This window comes from Leptinotarsa decemlineata, unplaced genomic scaffold, assembly GCF_025532065.1.
Source record: "Leptinotarsa decemlineata unplaced genomic scaffold, Ldec_3_MD MMD2_tig00026282_RagTag_RagTag, whole genome shotgun sequence".
In the NCBI taxonomy this organism is placed as follows: domain Eukaryota; kingdom Metazoa; phylum Arthropoda; class Insecta; order Coleoptera; family Chrysomelidae; genus Leptinotarsa; species Leptinotarsa decemlineata.
Window position 1 is genome coordinate 11,906,252 of NW_027412668.1, and position 20,033 is coordinate 11,926,284.

The 20,033-nt window shown below is 34.5% G+C and overlaps 1 protein-coding gene and 1 long non-coding RNA gene across 2 annotated transcripts; both read right to left on the reverse strand.

Annotated features, from left to right (window-relative positions):
• Window positions 1-75: 75 nt before the first annotated feature.
• On the reverse strand, window positions 76-12,923 carry LOC111508467 (uncharacterized). The gene is made up of 2 exons (XR_012466734.1): window positions 9,842-12,923; window positions 76-391 (listed from the first exon to the last, which is right to left on the reverse strand). It is a non-coding gene; the product is annotated as an uncharacterized lncRNA (long non-coding RNA).
• Window positions 12,924-13,201: 278 nt separating this feature from the next.
• LOC111508468 (uncharacterized) lies at window positions 13,202-19,763 on the reverse strand. Its single transcript, XM_023163974.2, has 4 exons — window positions 19,688-19,763; window positions 19,140-19,352; window positions 14,403-14,588; window positions 13,202-13,536 (listed from the first exon to the last, which is right to left on the reverse strand). The coding sequence occupies exons 1-4, from the start codon at window positions 19,746-19,748 to the stop codon at window positions 13,391-13,393; spliced, it is 606 nt and encodes a 201-aa protein (XP_023019742.2). The 5' UTR covers window positions 19,749-19,763; the 3' UTR covers window positions 13,202-13,390.
• Window positions 19,764-20,033: the final 270 nt, after the last annotated feature.

Sequence of the window (20,033 nt, forward strand, 5' to 3'; positions counted from 1 at the left end):
AAAGTCCACTCCAAAGAGAGATAGTGAAAGTGGGAACTCCAGAAGAAGTCTAAGAGTGAAATGAGAACTAGAAAATTGCTATTATAATTTCATGTTTTTATTGAAAACAATACAATGTTTATGTATAATGAAGGTAACTTAAAGGAATAAAGACCATGATATGTGATATAGTTTTGGATTAGTACTTGATCTTTCATATGAAACTTATCTGATAATAAGTATAAGAGTTTCACAAATTGAGATCAATTATTATTTCCCCCAAGTAGCGCCTGCTCTTCTTCGCTCCTCGGCTTATACCGCAGGCAGTAGTACACCAAGAAAATTCCACTCTTCAATCCTAATATACAAATGAGTAGGTTGAAAAAGTTACTTGTACTCACAGGGAAAATTGCTGAAAGAAAAATAGGAGGATGAAACAAAATCAACATTGTATCATGGCGTTTGACAATTTCATCAACTAATCATCAAAAAACGATTTTTCTATACAATATGTTCAAATCAATAATAATGATAAAAGGACTTTATCCATGGATGAATGGGTACGTGAACAAACAAAATTGTCGAATTTGGGACTATACATATCCACATGAGATCCAAGAGTGTCCAATGCATCCCGAAAACGTCATTGTTTGGTGTGGATTTTGGGCTGGTGGCGTCATCGGTTCATATTTCTTTGAAAACGACGTTGGCGAGGCCATCACTGTCAATGGCGAGCATTATGAGTCGATTATTACCAACTTCTTTTGGCCCGAAATGGATGATGTGGACACCAACGACAGGTGGTTTCAACAGGATGGCGCTTCGTGCCACACAGCTCATGCCACATTGGATATTCTGCACGAGCGATTGGACTTGTGGGGTTTTCTTAAGTCGCAGTTGTATGTGAATGAGCCACAAACCACAGGGGTTCACAAAGCCAACATATTCCATGCCATCAGTCAAATTGGAAAATTGGACCGTTCGGATGCGCCGTGGCAAACACTTGAACGATGTTATATTCCACGGTAGCCGTTCTCGTTGACGTGGGTACTTTGCTCCACTCACTCAATCGACTACTGTGTGAACCGGTGGTTCGAACCGCAAAGCCGGACGATCGATTTTCACTTCCTATCGTCCAGCCCGTGTTTGAAATCTCACGTTAAAAGGTAAGACCTCGTTAGTCCTTAGCTCGCACAAGTTTCGACTTTTGAGAGTTGTCGTTCGTAGTGGGGAGACAGCTGGTTAACGGAAAAACAGATTTTAACACATAATGGCTTCAATAGGTCTTCCAAACGAATAAAAAATTTCGATGATATCCCTCGCACACACTTCATTTCATTCAAATTTAATTAAAGACCATATATAGGAAAATTATTATTTCAAAATGAAATTTTGGAACATTAATGTCTCCCCTACACAGTAGGTTCTGATAAATCATTCTGGAAAACAACTACTTTCCCGGCTAATACCACGCTGGACATTCAATTACATCCGACAGACATTTATGCAAGATACCTCTCATCGGACCAGAACAAAGATTGAACACCTGGATGGCAAGAAGACTTATGGACTTCTGGTAGAATCTTCCAGGATTGGCTAACTCCAAGGCGTTTATTCACACTTCGAAGCTTGATACTAAACAGTTGTTGGACTACAGTAGGGATGAACCACGATGTCTAGCAGGCCTTCTTAGAGGTCACTGTCATTTGAATCATCATATGCAAAGACTCGGACTGTCGGAAGACAGTGTGTGTCGCTTCTGTTTGAAGCTTCAAAGAAACTTAAGCCAAAAAAATCTGGAGGAACTGATAAAATACCACCATATATTATTAAAGGATGTGGATTATGGCTAAAGCAACCTCTTCTTTCATTTCCAGACGTTTCCAGACTTATGGAAGGAAATATTAGTGACTTCTATCCATAAGTCTGGCAGGGTTTCTGATATTGAAAACTATAGGCCAATAGGAGTGCTGTGTGCTATTGTGCTGTTTGAACAGATCATCTATATAAAAGTTTTGAGGGGTTTTGGCGAAAACATTTGTAATGAACAGCACGGATTTGTTCCAAAAAAGTCGACGTCAACAAATCTACTAACATTCACTCATCATGTCCTCAACCATCTAGATAACAATAAACAGGTTGATGTTACTTATACAGATTCTCAAAAAGCATTCGATAAAGTTAATCATGATGTGATACTGGAAAAGTTACATAGAAATGGTGCTGATACCAAAGCACTCAAATTGCTGGCATCGTTTTTGGATAACTGACACTTAGTCAAATATGAAGGTAATTATACAGGGAAATTTTGCGCAAACTCTGGAGTTCCTCAAGGATCAAACTTGGGTCCATTAATTTTTCTTAAATTAATTAATGATCTAACTCAAAATATAAAGTATTCTGAATTTCTCTTATTCCTAGATGACATTAAATTTTATTGACAGATCGAAAACTTACAAGATTGTGTCAAACTATAAGAGGACATCAATAGTGTGTATCGATGGAGTGTGAAAAATGATCTTCCGTTCAATATATCCAAATGTTCTGTCCTGTCTTGTACCAGAAAACTAAATAAGACACTATACAATTACTTAATTAAAGGTATTGAATCATCCAGAGGTAGAGACTCCACACTCTCATACAAACCCCATTTGGATTACATAGCATCTCAGGCACTAAGAATTATAGGATTTGTAATGAGGCAAACTGCACATTTCAACGATATTAAAGTGATTACTACACTTTATAATAGTTTGGTCAGACCTAAACTTGCATATGGGGCTGTAGTATGGCATCCTTTTATATTGTTCATAAAAATAGATTAAAAAAAATTCAAAACAGATTTCTGAGATTTTTATATTACAAGAAATATAAAGTATACTCGGATTATATACAATTAGAACAGTAGCACTACGAAATGAATTTAAAATATCCAGTCTAGAAAATAGAAAACAGGCAAGTATAGTGTTAATGTGTATATAAAAAATATAAAAAAATATAAAATATACAATAAAAAAAATTATAACTGTCCCAATCTCAAATCTTTACTGGAAGAGAGAATTCTCAAAAGAACAACAAGACTCATTCAATTCTTTGATGTACCATATGTATCAACAAATAACTGTTCACCTATCATTACAATGATCAAAATAACAAACAACTTCCTGTTAATGTCAGACATCAACTTTGTTCTCCCTCCCAAACAAGTTTATAGTGGTGTAAAAAACTACTTTTCAAGTTTAGAATAACTATGTTTTTTCCTTCCAATCGGCTTTATGTAATAACTACTTGTAGATACAATATAACTGTATTCACGTATAAATATTAGAATTCTATTTATGATTTAGACTGTATTGATATTTTCATAAAAATAATTATTTTCATGTAATGAGGTTTGAAAATAAATAAATAAATAAAATAAATAAATAAATAAATAAAATGATGAAACAGCAGAGCACATGCTTTGTGCCTGCCCCGCTGGGGACCGAATCAGGTTTTTAAGAATTCGAGACCTGAAAGACCACTCACCATACAAACTAATCGACTTCGTTAAGAAGCTGGGTTTATTTGGTTGAGTGTGAATAGGTGTGAGCCACAATAAACCCTTGCGGGTTGCGGTGGAGGGTCGAATAGACTCACTCACTTTGGACCTAACCTAACCTATCCTAAGATACCAAACGAAGGTTAGTCTTGCAGATGTTTCTTGTTTATCCAGCAGCAGGCCCACGCTGAAATGTATGCAATCGAACCGCATTAAAGTCAACCGAATCCCATGCACAATGATATTTGTATAGGACCATTCTTGCAGTGATGAGAGGTCACACCTCCAAACCGATCTGTAGGTGATTTACTTAATTGATTTCAGCGTGGTTTTGCTGCTGGATGAACGAGAAACATTTGCAAGACTAACCTCTGTGAGGTATCCTGGGTTCAAACTTTGAAAAATAGATTGAAAGCTACGACAGATGGAAATTCACCCAGCGAAGATAAGCTTGCAGGTCACTAGCTGAATTACACCTTCGAATACCAAATTCCTACGAAATTCTGCCGTTTTTTATGTGGGAGAGAGAGTTCAGTTCAGATTATTCTTTAAAGATATTCGTATTTGTCTACAATCGATCAACGATGATTAAGAAGCAAGAAAAACAGATGGCTTTCGGTCCATGATGTTGATGATCCACAACCGTTAATTAATCAGGTCTCAGAACCTATTCCAGAACGTCCTCGTTAGGGGAGAAAACTACCAAGACGTTTCAAAGGATCTGAGATGGGTTAAAGTAAATTAAAATGTTTGATTGTGTTTCATTAACATTTCATCTTACAATACCCCACAAATAACTGTTGGGGATGATATACTTACTCTATTCAAAAAATAAGGTGAATATTCATTCATTCATCAATATCTATTGTATCCCCCTCAGATATGATACACTTGTGCCAGCTTTTTTTCTAATCCTCGAAGCAGTTCCGATATGCACTTTTTGGTATGTCCTCAAGGTCTTTCAGTGATTCGATTTTGATCTTATCGTAATGCAAAAGCCATGAATTGTTTTTCCACAATACCGGACGTCTTCTTTATTTTGCTTCTCGCAAGCGGCATATAACTTCAAGATAAAATCTGTTTAAATCTGTTTAAAATCTGTTTTTCCGTTACTCCGCTCTTGCCCCATACGAACGACAACTCTCAGAAGTTGAGCGGTTGTGCGAGCTGAGGAGCAACGAGGTCTTACCTTTTAACGTGTGATTCCTAACACGGTATACTCCTTATTGACCGTACGATCACGGTCACGGTAATCGAAGAACAGTGAGCAAAACCTTGATATTTGATCAAAATTGGCGTGTTTTTGGTCTTGGCACTCCTTGGTTTTTCCATTGGAACAATTGGACATTGGTTTCGATGTCACAACCATATATCCATGCTTCATCACCAATTAAGACCTTTTTGAGCAAATCTGAATCGCCGTTGATGACATTAAATAATTCCTAAGCGATGCTCATGCGATGGTTTTTTTTGGTCAAAATTCAGCAATGTTGGAACAAACTTTGTCGCTACACGCTTTATGCCCAAAATTTCATAGAAAATGTTATGTCATGAGCCAGCCGCTATGTCGATATTCTCAGCAACTCCTCTAATAATGACTTGATGATTCCCCATTACAATTCTTTCACTTTCTCAACATTTTCATCGGTTATTAATGTGCTGGGGCGTCCAGGACGAGCATCGTCATTAACATCATCTTCTCAACCTTCTGTGAAAAGGCTGTACAACTGTAAATACATTTTTCTAACTCAGAGTACGATCACCTTATGCCACTGTCAAAATTTCGAGTGTTTTTGAGCACTTAATTTAATTTTTCACACAAAATTTGATGTAAATAGTTTTATCCATTTTGTTGATAGCCGAACACGTGGAACACTTCTAACTTTTATGCCTCCCACCAAGAAACTGAACATGTTCAAAAATGCTCAAAAATGCACGTGCACAAAAAGTCATGTGTTTTCTAGCTCTATATCTCAATAAATATTAATTCTACAGTGTTGTTTCCAGAATTTCGTTATGAATACCTCTCTTCCGGACCTCTCGTTTCTTGACCTCTCGCCAACCGACTACCATCTTTCAAAACACTTCGATAACTTCCTCACCGGTAGAATCTTCGCCAATCAGGACCAGGTAAAAAACGGCCTTCGTTAACATCATCGAATCCCGAGCACACCATTTTTATGCTGATGGAATTATTCGACTATTTAAATGGTGCTTATTTTGATTAAATTGAATGGGTATCACTGAAATATTACAGTTTGAACCAAAAACAGAGAAAACTTTTGGAACTACATATAACTATAACTAACAGCAAAGAAACGTTTGGATAGCTCACAAGCACTTATGAATATGCAGAATATTGCATACAAACTAACCTAATTGGGAACATACATTGATGATGTGATAATTATATCCAAAATGCTATCCAGCCTACCAGAACAATACAAAAATTTCAGTGCCGCTTGGAAGTCTACGGCAGTAGCAAATAAAACAAGTTCTAAAACATGAAAAATAGAGACGAAGGTCCTAAAAATATGAGCGATAGCTCATTCGATTCGGAATCACCTCTAGAAAAATGTTTTTGAACATTTCCACGCATTATCGGAATCTAAGGTAGACAAAAACCGGACCACAAATACAAACAGAATTCCCCGACGGAATATCCCCAACAAAAACTACCAAAATAAAAATAAATATAAACCAATTCATGGAAGAAACGAGAATACAGTTATCAAAACTGTACCGCGCCTGGGACACGTCCATGTATCGCGCATAGAAACTGGAATGACTTCTGAAAACTTGAGAGATTACTTGAAGACAACTTCTCCGGATATACATTTTGTTTGCGAAACATGGAATGAAAACGAACGTACCTGTACCTTCAAAGTGTCTTTCCCACTGGACCACTTGGATGCCGCTTACAATCCAGCTATTTGGCCACAAGGATCTGTTGTAAGACGCTTCAAATTCAAAGAAAATTTTTACAAAACTCCTCCCAGCATCGAGGGACAATAGAAGAAAAGCAAAAAGATTCCTTTTCCAGCAATTTTAAAAATTTGGTTAAAGACCCGAATTCGGTGAGTGTGTTTCATGTTAACGTTCAGAGTATATTCAATAAAATTGGTATATTGAATTCTTTTACATTTGATCACCAATTCGAAGTAATTGGTGTTTCAGAACATTGGCTGAGGGGGGCTGAATTAGGCAGAGTATGTCTGGATGGATATGTTCTTGCTAGTCAATTTTGTAGAGAAAAGAGGGTCCATGGTGGCACCGCATTATTTGTGAAAAAAGACCTTGATTTCAATTACATAGATTTAACTTCTTTCAACAGTGAAATTAATTCGGAATTCTGTGGTATCGAGTTGTTCGAACCGAAAGTAACAATCATTGTTGTCTATAGATCAGGCATGGGCGACGTCGACTTGTTTTTTGTAAATTTTGAAAATCTACTGACTACCATTGTCAAAGCTTCAACCAATATAATAATAATGGGTGATTTAAATATCAACTTCTAAATTAACTCCAATATCCTGAGTGAATTTCAAACTTTATTATCTTCCTTTGAATTAAAAATCACCATTAATGATGATACAAGAATCACAGCCGCTTCTTCTAGTCAGATAGATAATATCTCAACAAACCTTGATGACGAATCTATCGACACAGGTGTTTTTGAACCCTGCATAGCGGACCATAAAGCTCAATATATTATAATACATAAAAATTTCAAAGCCAGCCAAAACTGTTCATATACACAAATAGGTTTGAGAAAACTCAAAGAATCACTCTCAGAAATAAAGTGGGAAATTTTTTATCACAATCAAGAGAGAATCAAGAGATGTATTAGCATCTTACATAACTGATGTCTATGCTACTCAAGTTCGCAAGTTATTTCCTCTGAGAAGGGTGGCAGCTCATAAAAAAACATCCCCCGTGTGTTGGTTTGATGATTCTCTTGAATCCTTCAGAGAGTCATTGAAGAGTATCAAAGTAATCGCAGATAGCAGTAAAGACCCTTCCGATATAAATGTGTACAAAAAAGTCAAAAAAGAATATCATCAACGGATAACACTGAGTAAAAAACGGGCATACGATGAATTTATTATCTCTTCTAAAAATAGATCATCCGCATGTTGGCGGATAATAAATTATGAACGCAACAAAACAAAGGCTGTTGCGAAAACACCCCAAAAATTTCTCCCGAGGATTTCAACAATTTTTTTGTTAATATTGCGGATACCATCATCAAATCTTTACCTCAGATGGACATGGAGGATTTAATTAATTTCGAAGAATTTCCAGTACCTTGTAGCTCCTTTTTTCTCGGTCTCGTCACCGAACAGGATATTAAAGGCGCGATTGATTGTTTAAAACCTTCAAACTGTTCAGATGCCCAAAATTTGAACGCTCGTTTCATCAAGGAAACCCAACATATTATAACTTCGCCTCTAACAGGACTGATCAACCTCATATTTGAGACAGGTGTTTTTCCTGACTCTTTCAAATTTGCGAAAGTGATTCCAGTCTTCAAGAAAGGGGACCCATGTTCCCTGAACAATTACAGGCCCATATCTATTTTCTCCAAAGTCGTTGAAATAATAATGAAGAAGCGTCTGTATGATTACTTCGAGAGCAACAACTTCTTTTCTCAGGGTCAATATGGGTTTCGCAAAAATCGTTCTACTTCTCTAGCTGTCTTTAATGACATTGGATCTATTGTTGAAGGATTCGAGAAGGGTGTGCACACTGCCATAACGCTTTTTGACTTGTCTAAGGCTCTTGATTGTGTATCACACAGTATACTTCTTAAAAAATTGTATTATTATGGAGTTAGAGGGGTATCTTTGTCACTTATAGAATCATACCTTTCAAATAGGTATCAGGGGGTTTCGTGTAATGGTATTACATCAAATTTTGAACCTATTGATCACGGTGTTCCACAAGGTTCAATACTTGGGCCCCTGCTCTTTGTTATTTATGTAATTTCATGTCTCCCTATAAGGCCATTTTCTATGCAGATGACACAACTTTGATATATAGCGATCAATCATCATCTAACATTCCACAAGTAATGGAAGAAGTTGAAAATTAAGCCAACACTTGGTTTCTAGCAAATAAATTGAAGTTGAATAGTGGCAAAACTCAAAATCTTGAGTTCAGTACTGTAGGTTCATCTAACAAAAGTGTAAAATTACTTGGCATTACTTTCGACAGCACATACAGATCTTCTCGCAAATAAATTATCTAGTGCAATATTTATCCTTCGTCAACTGCAAAACTTCACAAGCGGTGAGATTCTGAAAATGACGTACTTTGCATTACTCCACTCACACATCACCTACGGTGTTGTTCTTTGGGGGAACTCTCCTAGTTCGATGAGAATTTTCAAACTACAGAAAAAAACTGTAAGAATATTGGCAAGTGCAGGTTTCCAGGAGCACTGTAGACCATTATTCAAAAAATTACGTATCATACCGTTGCCAACATTATATATTTATCAGACGCTACTGGAAATCAGAAAAAATGCTCATTTTCTAGGGAAACAGTCTGACATACACCAACACTTCACGAGAAATGCGGACAAGGTAAGAACATGCCGTTATCGTTTGACCAGATCAAAAATGAATTCTGTTGATCACAATCTTTTCAACTCTCTGCCAAATAACTTCAAAGAGCTTAGTATCACCAAATTCAAAAGAACCATCAAGGAAATGCTACTCAAACAATGTTTTTACTCAGTATCAGAATACTACGATTATTTTAGGACAGTTCACGTCAGCCATGTTTACTCGAGATGAAACATACTCACCGGTATCGATTGTACTGTGGTAGTTTGCAAATAACCCTATTATCATGGGTGAATATTTATTTGGTTATATATGTACTTAGGTAACCTCTGTGTTGCTTAATATTTTTATATTTTCACAATTTACTTACTTATTTCATATGTTTATTTAAGAAAGCCTATACACTGGACTTGCTACAAACATGAAAATGTAACGTAGTTAATAAACTATTCTATTCTATCCTTGTGTTTCCGCAGAAGTGAAGTGATATTATTATTATTATTATTTCAAAAAAAAGGTGCGACTCCAAATACTAATCACGTGAATGAATATTTTTATAAAAAATAACTCGTCTTTGATTCATTAAGTTGGAGACTTCCATTGTATATATATTTTCTACTGCAATTATATCATTTATACCTACATAGTTCTCACTAAATGTGTATGTAAAACATTGATTTCAACTACTGGATATTGCTTTACAAAATTATACAAAAAGAATTATCGCTCAAAATAATACGATTGAATTTACCTGCTAGCGATCCATTATTTATACCAAATTTGTTACTTAATATAGAAAAAAACACGAAAAAACCCAAGCTCACTATGACACTGACTCCAGTGTGTATTAGATGATAAAGTGTCATTTTTGTTCTCGCTGACGAAGTATACGAGTTATATAGATATAAAAGTGGAAAATTCTGAGAATGCATCATATCAAAGCAGATTATATCCAAGTGAATCAATCGTATGTGCGCTTTTTTGATAGAGGAGAGAGAAAGATAAAGTTGCTATTACCCTTTCTTTGTTGTAAATATCTGACATCTATTCAATTTAAAACTACCTACTGTGATATATAAGATGTTTCTTAATAAAATGACAATATTTATTGAGGAGATTTGGGGTAATTCTAAAATACCACATACCACATATTATCATAACAAATATCTCCTAAATATCTTAGAAAGGAAGGGAAATAAGTCCAAAGTGCCATCTGTAAAAAACTTAATTTAAAAACGAATACTTCTTCTGGTGACATTTTTCTATTTCTAGATTAGTTACTAGTGATATTTCAGAAAAGAGCGGTTAGTATTTGCCGCCGCCTACTATTTCAAATTCATACATTTGGATTTTTAGTTTGACGTGAGTGATTAGAAAAACATAAAATGAATCTTAAGAATGAAGGCAAAAAACATTTGAATTACTTTAAGAATATTGACATAATCAGTCGTACCAACTATGCCATTAACCTTAAAAACGTAAAATACAGAGATATACAACCAAAAAGCAGCTCCGTACATATTTAAACATTTTTTATTGGAAAAATGTTGATTGTTGAAGTGAAAAGTGTCAAGGAAGAAGGAATAAGATGTAAAGGTGACCTAGTGAATAAATGGTTGTTTTTAAATAGTTTTATTTTGTGAAAAAGAAGGCTTTTCTGAACTTTGAAAGGCCGTAACTTTGTAAATAAGGAAGAGCGCCGCTGTTTTCTTTCAGATTCGTAATCTACGCATCAAAATACGTGAGTACACTCAAACATTTTTTCAAAATTGCCGGATGCCCTCAAAACGAATATTTACCCACTTTTCGTGGTAAATTCAAATTATTAGAAACTGATATATAATTTAATTTCCACTGAGTAATTATTATGATGTTATTTCGGAAGGCTGTTAGGCCAACATTTCAATCAAAGTAGCTTCATTTTTTCATGTTCACGTTCACTAACAACTTGACAAATTTTTAGTTGATAATAACCACCTTCAAGATTGTTGCCTGTCAAAAAAGTTCATGGTATATGTTCTGTGCTCTTTCCTAAGGTATTCTGTAGGTCTGTGGTCAAAGAACAGACCAGTTTGTTATGTAACGGTTTTGTGATGCTCATTCACTTGTTTATCTGATATGTGATGAACATATTTACTATTAGTATTTGAGGAATAAAAAAGGTAATGTCCGACTCCAAAAGAAAGCTGATCATATATTCATCCGTATTTTTCGCAATGTAATGTTTATTACCTTTTTCTATCAAATGTTACTTTTTGTCGCAGAAATGTGTTACCATATTTTTTCTAAAAGGTACAACACTGATACCTGTCTACATTTACCTATGCTGACGTTTTGTATATTCCAACAAATTCCTTCTTGCGGTTAATTTATGGAATATGAAGACATGAAAGAAAATCTTATAATCCGAAAGATACTGATTGAACATGAAAGATAGGAGGGTGTTACGTGCTGCATACTCAATGCATAAGACAATGTTAAAGTACCGTCTTATTTATATCCAGAAATCACTTTTCGAACAAATGTACTTACATAAATCATATCATATCTATGCAATTTGTAATGAACTACCCGAGCATTGAAAGGATACGAACTGAAGCTTTCAATACCAATTTTAAATAATTTTCACTGTCTCTAAATTGTTGATAACGCAAGGGCTACAGGTATTCACATTTCATTGTATGGTACATTTTTGAGGTTGAGTGGAAAAGCAAATGAATGACTTTTCATGTGAATTGATCGCATTATAGTAATATAGTTTCGCCTAAAATATATTTGAAGATAACAAAGACGATATTATTATCATATTTGACTCAGTTGAATATTTTGTTGACCTATAAGTAGCATTTATTACTTTTGTAGGTGAAATTGAATGTTTCCGATTCCTTTGTTGTTATTCTTACTAAAAAATCTCTGTTTTCATTTCAAATCGCCCTCATCTCAGATCAAATCGCCCTCAGAAAGTGATTCAAAGCCAACTTTTAACATCGACCGCTGTCTATCTCTACAGCGTTCGCTACAATGTAGGAGCTTCGAATTTTCTGTTGATTTCATGGATGACGTCTTGGTGAGGAGAAGTCTTCAGGTTTACTTATACTTAGGCTGATTCTCCGAGGACTAAGGACTGGTTGGGCTTTGCAACATATTGCCTTGTTCATTTTGAGCGAGCAATTTTGAAATTTTCTGTCAATCCGATAGATGACGTCATCCTATACCTTAACGATAGAAACGGATTATTAGGATGAATTTCAAAAGAGGATCTAATGTTCGAGTTTCGCTAACATTGTAGCTTCTTCCGTATAAATAAGTATTACACACTGAACTACAATTGTTATATACAACAGTAGTAGACACCTAGCTTAATGGGTTAATAGTAAAAGCGATAACAAGCAGAACTTGTAAATCAATTACAATCTCAGTTCTTGGACAGCAGGTGAAATTTGATATGATAAGTAAAATCAGTATATGAGAATTGTAGCTCAGTTTGTGATACTCATTTTTACCGAGGAAGCTACGGTGTCAAACACGTCTAGAAATAAAGTATTTGAGAAATGTTTTTAATCATTATCATATATTGTGCTAAAAATTCTCTTTGAATTAAATGTTTGAAGAATTTGATACAGGAGTTGTTTTTGAAAATTCTAGTTCGAGTCTGCATTATGATCCTCTTTCCAAAATAATTTTATAAGATTTCCAATACTGCCTTGGTGACAGTTTTCCAAATGCCGTTCAAAAAACAAAAAAGCGAAGAAAAGATTATGATTAATTTATAATATTTACTTGTGGTGCTCTGTTTGGAACCTTCGGTGTAGTAATGAATATTACTGGAGTTTTTTTCCCAACACCAAACCGTTATTTTAACACCTCGATACGTGTTTTGATCACCAAGTGATCATCTTCAAGAGGAAGATCAAAAATGGTGAAGATGATCAGTTGGTGATCGAAACACGTGTCAAGGTGGTCATCTTCAAGAGGAAGATCAAAAATGGTGAAGATGATCACTTGGTGATCGAAACACGTGTCAAGGTGTTAAAATAACGGTTTGGTGTTAGGAAAAAAATCCAGCAAAAAACTTATAATATTGTTATGATCATAATAAATAATCAACAAATTTGCTGTTATATTCTATATTTTTATTGTATATTGTACAATGTTTTTATTGGCAATATGTTAAGATATATAAAAATGAAATATAATCAGAAATTAAGTTCTATAGTAATGGATTAGTGCTTTTATCCTAGCTTTTCTTACCTGATGATTGCATGCATGACAACTTCACAACCTTTTTTTATAACTGATATTAATTAATCTCCCCAAGTAACGGCTGTTCTTCTTCGTCTCTCGGTCTATACCGTAGGCAGTAGTACACCAAGCAAATTCCACTTTTCAATCCAATTGCACAAATGAGTATGTCGAAAAAGTTACTTGTGCTTATAGGAAAAAGTGCTGAAAAATAAAATGGAGGATATGAAACCAAAAAAATATTATAACAATATTCGTTTTTTGCCTTCCAAGCATTCGTTTTCGCCACAATGGACAACTTGATGAAAATCCAGCAAACCCGATATGTAGAAAAACGCCATTTTGAAACATCAAATGAAATGAGCTGATCAATATCCTTATAGAGCCAGAATGACATTAAGACAGATTCAAAAGAATCGTGAAGCAATGATACCAGATACCCAGAGTCCTGGGTAGTTGAAAAATTATAATACAATTATATTATTTCCAATTTATTTTCAGAAAATATATAATATATCAAAAAAGTTCAATGCATTGATATCTGAAACTTTTATATTAATTTTTTTTATTTATTTCAGATATAATTTTTTAATAGACCCGACTAATCGGTCTGGCTTTTTATTTCTCAATTCCTTAAATATTCAACTTGAAGATTTAAGGGTTGACAGGGGGCAGCTACCCTTCAGCCAGACCTGAACTATATCATTTAGGGGCCATTCAAGGACAATTACAAACATTTTTGTGGTGCTTTAAGAACCTATCCCAAATTTTTCACCAGCGCTCCGACTATAAATGCAACACATGGACAAAAACAGCTTGTCCTGATCTATGAGAGACGCAGGTAACATGTTAACATATATGAACAGGACCGTCTTCAAAAGTTCAACAAACTCAGAATTGTTGGGACGAATCAGCATAAAAAACGTTTTCTCTCGTTGTCCTGTTATGTTTTCAACATTTTTCAGTGTTTAAAAAAGAAACTAATTCAACAGGTGATTTGTGATGATTTTATGTACCAAACCACGTAATCCTGCTATTATTTATGGTGAGAATACCGTGAAAATACTAACCTGGCTCATATCGTAATTGATTAGTTAGGCGGAAAATGAATTGTACCAAATTCAAAACGATTAAAACAAAACCAAAGACACTCAAAGTTCTTATGGAATTTATGGTGTTCAAACGCACTTCTTCTCTTTCTATAATCCTAGACTGATAAAAATACACCACCACGAAGCAAAAACCATCTGCCGTAGCTGAAACAAAAAAAAACAAGCTGACAATGCAGTAAGTGTAACAATAAATAGACACACTCATCCATCTACACAACTCTTTCATTGTTGGATATACAGGGCGTTTATTAAACATGCGGCAAAAATTCAAAGGACTATTACCTATCCTATAAGGATATTTTGTCCTTTGATGAATTTTGGTAGATTCGAAGATACGGGGCGAAAAAGAATTTCGACAATAACAATTTTAGTTATTTTATACTTATTAACGTAGCCGAAATAAAAGTATATCGTACTATATTAGACCTACCAAGTATACCGCAACTTTTTGGACCAAACGCTACCTCAGTTTCTGAAGGGTGTACCAGCGTATCCTAGCGTATCCTAGCCAGTGACGGCTGGTGCATTGGAGAATAGGAGAGGCTAAAGTCATAAAGACTATATACACACAGAAAAGCCCGCCGGAGGCGCGAAAATTTTTTGGGGTACCGCACCTATTTAAAGCAAAAAACATAATATTGGCATAAATGCAAACAAAAATTGTGTATTGCCGAAAATTATACGTATAAAACTGACCATTAAAAAAACAAAAACAAGGAAAAAGGGTTGTCTTTGAGTTATTTAATATAAATGAACTCTTCTCAGTTAATAAATAATAATTTTCTCTTCTAATAAAACAGTTTTGTTAAAAATTGCTACAAATATTTTATAAGCACAAGTACTTAATTATGCTTATAAAAACAGGTCTAAAAGTAAATTTTATTGTCTAGCAAGAATCAACGGGGAGGTGAGAGTCGTGTTTTGCCAGAAAAGGAAAGGAAGGATGCGGTAGGAAGGAAGTTAAATCTGGTTTGTTTAAGTGAATTGACAAAGCACCCGCAAACTACTTTTAATCGGCGGTCATTCAAGTTCAATATAGTCTGCGAGGGTCTCGCATTTTGAAAGGTGAATTGAAAGGTGTATTTTGTAATTTTGGATAGGAATGAAAAAAAAATAAAAATAAACTAAAAGTAAACATAACATTCGTTCTTAACCAAGACGAACAAAAACTCAAAAAAACAAATTACAAAATCAAATAAAAACAAAAATATAAAAATAAAATTATTTGCTTGAGTTACAAAGTGTAATAAATAAAACAACTCTAAAATTTGGTAATATCTTTGGTTAAGTGCTTAACTTAAATAAATAAAATATGCATTTTTATATACATTATATAGTATATATTATATAGTATATATATTATATATATAGTTATATAGTATATATATATATATATATATATATATATATATATATATATATATATATATATATATATATATATATATATATATAAATAAAAAAAGAAACAATTAGTGGACGTAACACTCCAAAAAGGGGGGCAAACCGCGGACACGTGTTTCTGGCTATTGGCCTCATCAGCGCGGTGCAGCCAAGTGTAAAGATGGGTAACACTGATGTCACGTAGGTAGCTATAGCTGCCTACGTGGTCATGTTAGATGTAGCCTGGGAATTCTAGGTCTTCTAACTAGAACTACAAATGTGCGGTTGGCTCCTGTTGTTGACTCCGTGCATATGTGTTGTTTCCTGCTTTCGGCAAACAAGTGTTACCCATCTTTACACTTGGCTGCACCGCGCTGATGAGGCCAATAGCCAGAAACACGTGTCCGCGGTTTGCCCCCCTTTTTGGAGCGTTATGTCCACTAATTGTTTCTTTTTTGATTTTCATATCATACACACTCGATAAAATCTTCTTTGTCTGTATTTATATCCTGGACCCGGATGTCACGCAGGCAGCTATAGCTGCCTACGTGGTCATGTTAGATGTAGCCTGGGAATTCTAGGTCTTCTAACTGGAACCACAAATGTGCGGTTGGCTTCTGTTGTTGACTCCGTGCATATGTGTTGTTTCCTGCTTTCGGCAAACAAGTGTTACTCATCTTCAGACTTGGCTGCACCTCGCTGATGAGGCCAATAGCCAGAAACGCGTGTCCGTGGTTTGCCCCCCTTTTTGGAGTGTTATGTCCACTAATTGTATCTTTTTGATTTGTATATCATACACACTCTATATATATATATATATATATATATATATATATATATATATATATATATAGATAAAGGAGTTTTTTAATCGGACATAGCACTCAAAGAAGTGGCAAACCATAGACACGTGTTTCGGGCTTCTGGTAACCAAGTGTTGCCCATCCTTACACTTGGCTGCACCATACTGATGATGGGCCAGAAGCCCGAGACACGTGTCTATGGTTTGCCACTTCTTTGAGTGCTATGTCCGATTAAAAAACTCCTTTATCTATATCAAGACACTCGATAACCTTCGTATTTATATATATATATATATATATATATATATATATATATATATATATATATATATATATATATATACATATATATATATATACATATATATACATATATATATATATATATATATATATATATATATATATATATATACACATAAAGTCTGTATGTATATAATATATACAGACTCATTGAATTACCTACGCTACTTTAAATATAAGTGGAATCCTTCTTTTTTTTGACAATTGGCAAAGTAGTCAATTACTTCGTCATAAAATCGGGGGTTGGCTGTCACTTCTTTTATATACTCTTTTGCAATTGAAGGAAGATATATATTACTTAATCTATTTTGAGTCATCGAATTTCTACTAAAGGATTTAATTCTTTTCAATGCTGAAAAATTTCTCTCATCTGACGCTGATGTTATGGGAATTGTCACAATTTTAGATATGAGTTTATATAACTCAGGAATGCAATCTCTCAACTCATTTTTTTAACATGAAATTTAATAAATCTGAAGGAGATTTGCAATTTTGAAACATTTGAGGGGCGCTGTATATTACGATTAATTCATTTTTCAGTTGAATAACATCGAAAAATGGTTACTGACCTTTTAACTCGTTATAAAGTTTTTGGGGAAAATCTATGGTATAGGACGAACATTTTTCAAACAACAACAAATCAAAGTAGTTTAATTTAAGTAAATCTTCAAATCTAACTTTGATTTGCATTGAAAATGTGTCCAATATTTCATTATAAATCTGTTTATAATTTTGTTTCAAATCGGGTAAGTCTAAATTGGTTATTCTTTTTTTCCGGTTAACTAATCGCATTTATCGTTTCAACTAATATTAAATCCTCGATTTTGTCGATTATCTGACGCTTTAATTGAAATCAAATTTGGTTGAGGCCTTCCCAGAGTTTTAATAATGTAAAATTTCTTATCATAAGATAAAGACTTGAAATTATTTGTCAGCAACCAATCGACTATATCGTCAGATTTTTTAATTTCGTCCAACTTATCCATAATAAATGGAAGAAACAACTTATCGAAAAGTGAAAACATGAAAACACCTTGAAATTGAAAGAAAACACTTTTAAAACACATTAAAAATATTTCCAAAAAGCATCGCTATAATACAATACTGCTTGTTTTATACACAAATAACAAATATTATCAAGAAACGCTAAAACGATTTACCGAAATATTTTTCAGTCCCGGTCCGTCACGGCATCCCGTCCGAATAATTGAATAAAAAACAAACGCGGTGATACACCAACGGAGACCAACTGGAGGCTAGCCTCCTCTAACGCTATAATTTCTGCAACTAAAATTACAAATCGGGACGTATGTCGCTGGTTAGATCAGTCTCTCGGAGCCTGTGTTTTTGTTGATGCAGGATACACTGTGGTACGTACTACGTAATGAGTGATAGTGTTTTTTCGGGCATATTATGTATTTATATTAAAAATTGATGGTAAAGTAATGATACACAAGCATTTTTAGAAAAAAAAATATCATCATTATTTGTCAATATCTTTTAATTTATTGCGATGAATAGCCTCAAATTTCATGGGGAGGCTAAGCCTCCCTTGCCTCCTCTGACGAGCCGCCGCTGATATTGGCTCTAGAGTTTTTAACAGTAACATACGGAGATCGCTCGATTAGTCGAGGCGGACCTCACTTAAGGTATGCTCGATCAGCGAACTTGAACCCACAGGATTATTCCCTAAGGGGCTACCTAAAGTCATTAGTTCATACTACTCCAGTGGAAGATGTAGAAGATTTGATAAATCGGATAATTGCTGGGTGTAACGCAATCAGAAACAATCCTAACTAAAGAAAATGCTTGTCACCTTTTGAACGACCAACAAGAAATTATTCACTCACCATTATTAAACACGTTTTCATAAATAACATAATCAACATATTTATATATTACATGTTCTTCTGGTATTGGTTTTTTCAAAATGTACCTGTTTTGCCAGATTCAAAAATGTATTAAGTACGTTTCTAATTAAGTTTAGACATAAAATGCCAATAATCAACATATTTATAAATTACCTATTTTCCTAGTAGTATTGTATTGTAAATAGGTTCTCGAAATCAAAATGATCTTATTCACAGCAATTATAGTCGTTTCAGTTATAGTTCTCACTCAAAGATAAGGTTCAATTGCTGCATTTTGAAGTTAGAACTCGTATACAATAAACACTCCGCACTTAAAATAAAGTGATTCAATTTACCTGCCATTAATCCATGGTATGTACCAAAGGAGTTACTGAATATAGTGAAGGCCACGAAAGAACCAAAACTCACTACAAAACTGAGTCCAGTGTGTATTAGATGTAACAGTATCATTGTTGTAATTGGCAAATCTGTACTGTCTGGAACTATAATATGACAGAAAGACGCAGTGTGCGATTCAATGTGGGGGAATTCCAAGTAACACTCATATCCTGAAATTTGCTGAGCTGAGTTTGCGTACAGTCGCGGTTTGCGCAGTAGTACAGTAAAACTGAACAAAACAGGAAATGAAAATGTTCGAATAGATTTCAGAAATAAGTTAACTTTAAATTCTGAAATTCTGTTTTATATTAACCAATAAAACGAAAAAAAATAGTTGTTACGAAACAAATTAGAGCCTATAAATTTTATGAGCAAAGCAAAGTTATCAAGCCCTAATTTTATAATTGATAGATACTTATCTCAATTGCTGGAATCGACATCAAAAATAATTGTAGGTCAAAAACAGGAAAATTTCATGGACAAAGCACTACGAAAATATACAAACCGCACAGACACATGCTTCTGGCTGTCAACGGTATATATTGCAATTGTGTTGTGTCCGACATTGCACTTGGAAACACTCTAGGTACTGATGACAGCTAATATACAGGGTGGGCCATCGAAAACTTGACATGGATGTTTTGGGCACTAATCTTGCAAATTCCAAAAACGCTCAGACAGGTCGATTTTTATTGGAAGTGGGGAAGTTTTTTCCCCATTCACAGCGTCGTCACTTCAACCCCGGAGCACAGGGTTGTACACCCTTGGAATTTTAATAGGGAATAGGGGGCGAGTCGCACATCGTTTGAAAGATCTTGGAATTCTCTAAACAATGGTGTACATTTTTTTAA

Bases quoted from the DNA above. Each gene is read 5' to 3' on its own strand.
- LOC111508468 (XM_023163974.2), bottom strand. From the start codon at position 19,748: ATGTCGGACACAACACAATTGCAATATATACCGTTGACAGCCAGAAGC. The intron at 19,353-19,687 runs GTTTGTATATTT...AGCAAATTTCAG, and splicing joins CAGAAGCATGTGTCTGTGCG to GATATGAGTGTTACTTGGAA. The intron at 13,537-14,402 runs GTTAGTATTTTC...TTTATTTTTCAG, and splicing joins TCAATTACGATATGAGCCAG to CACTTTTTCCTATAAGCACA.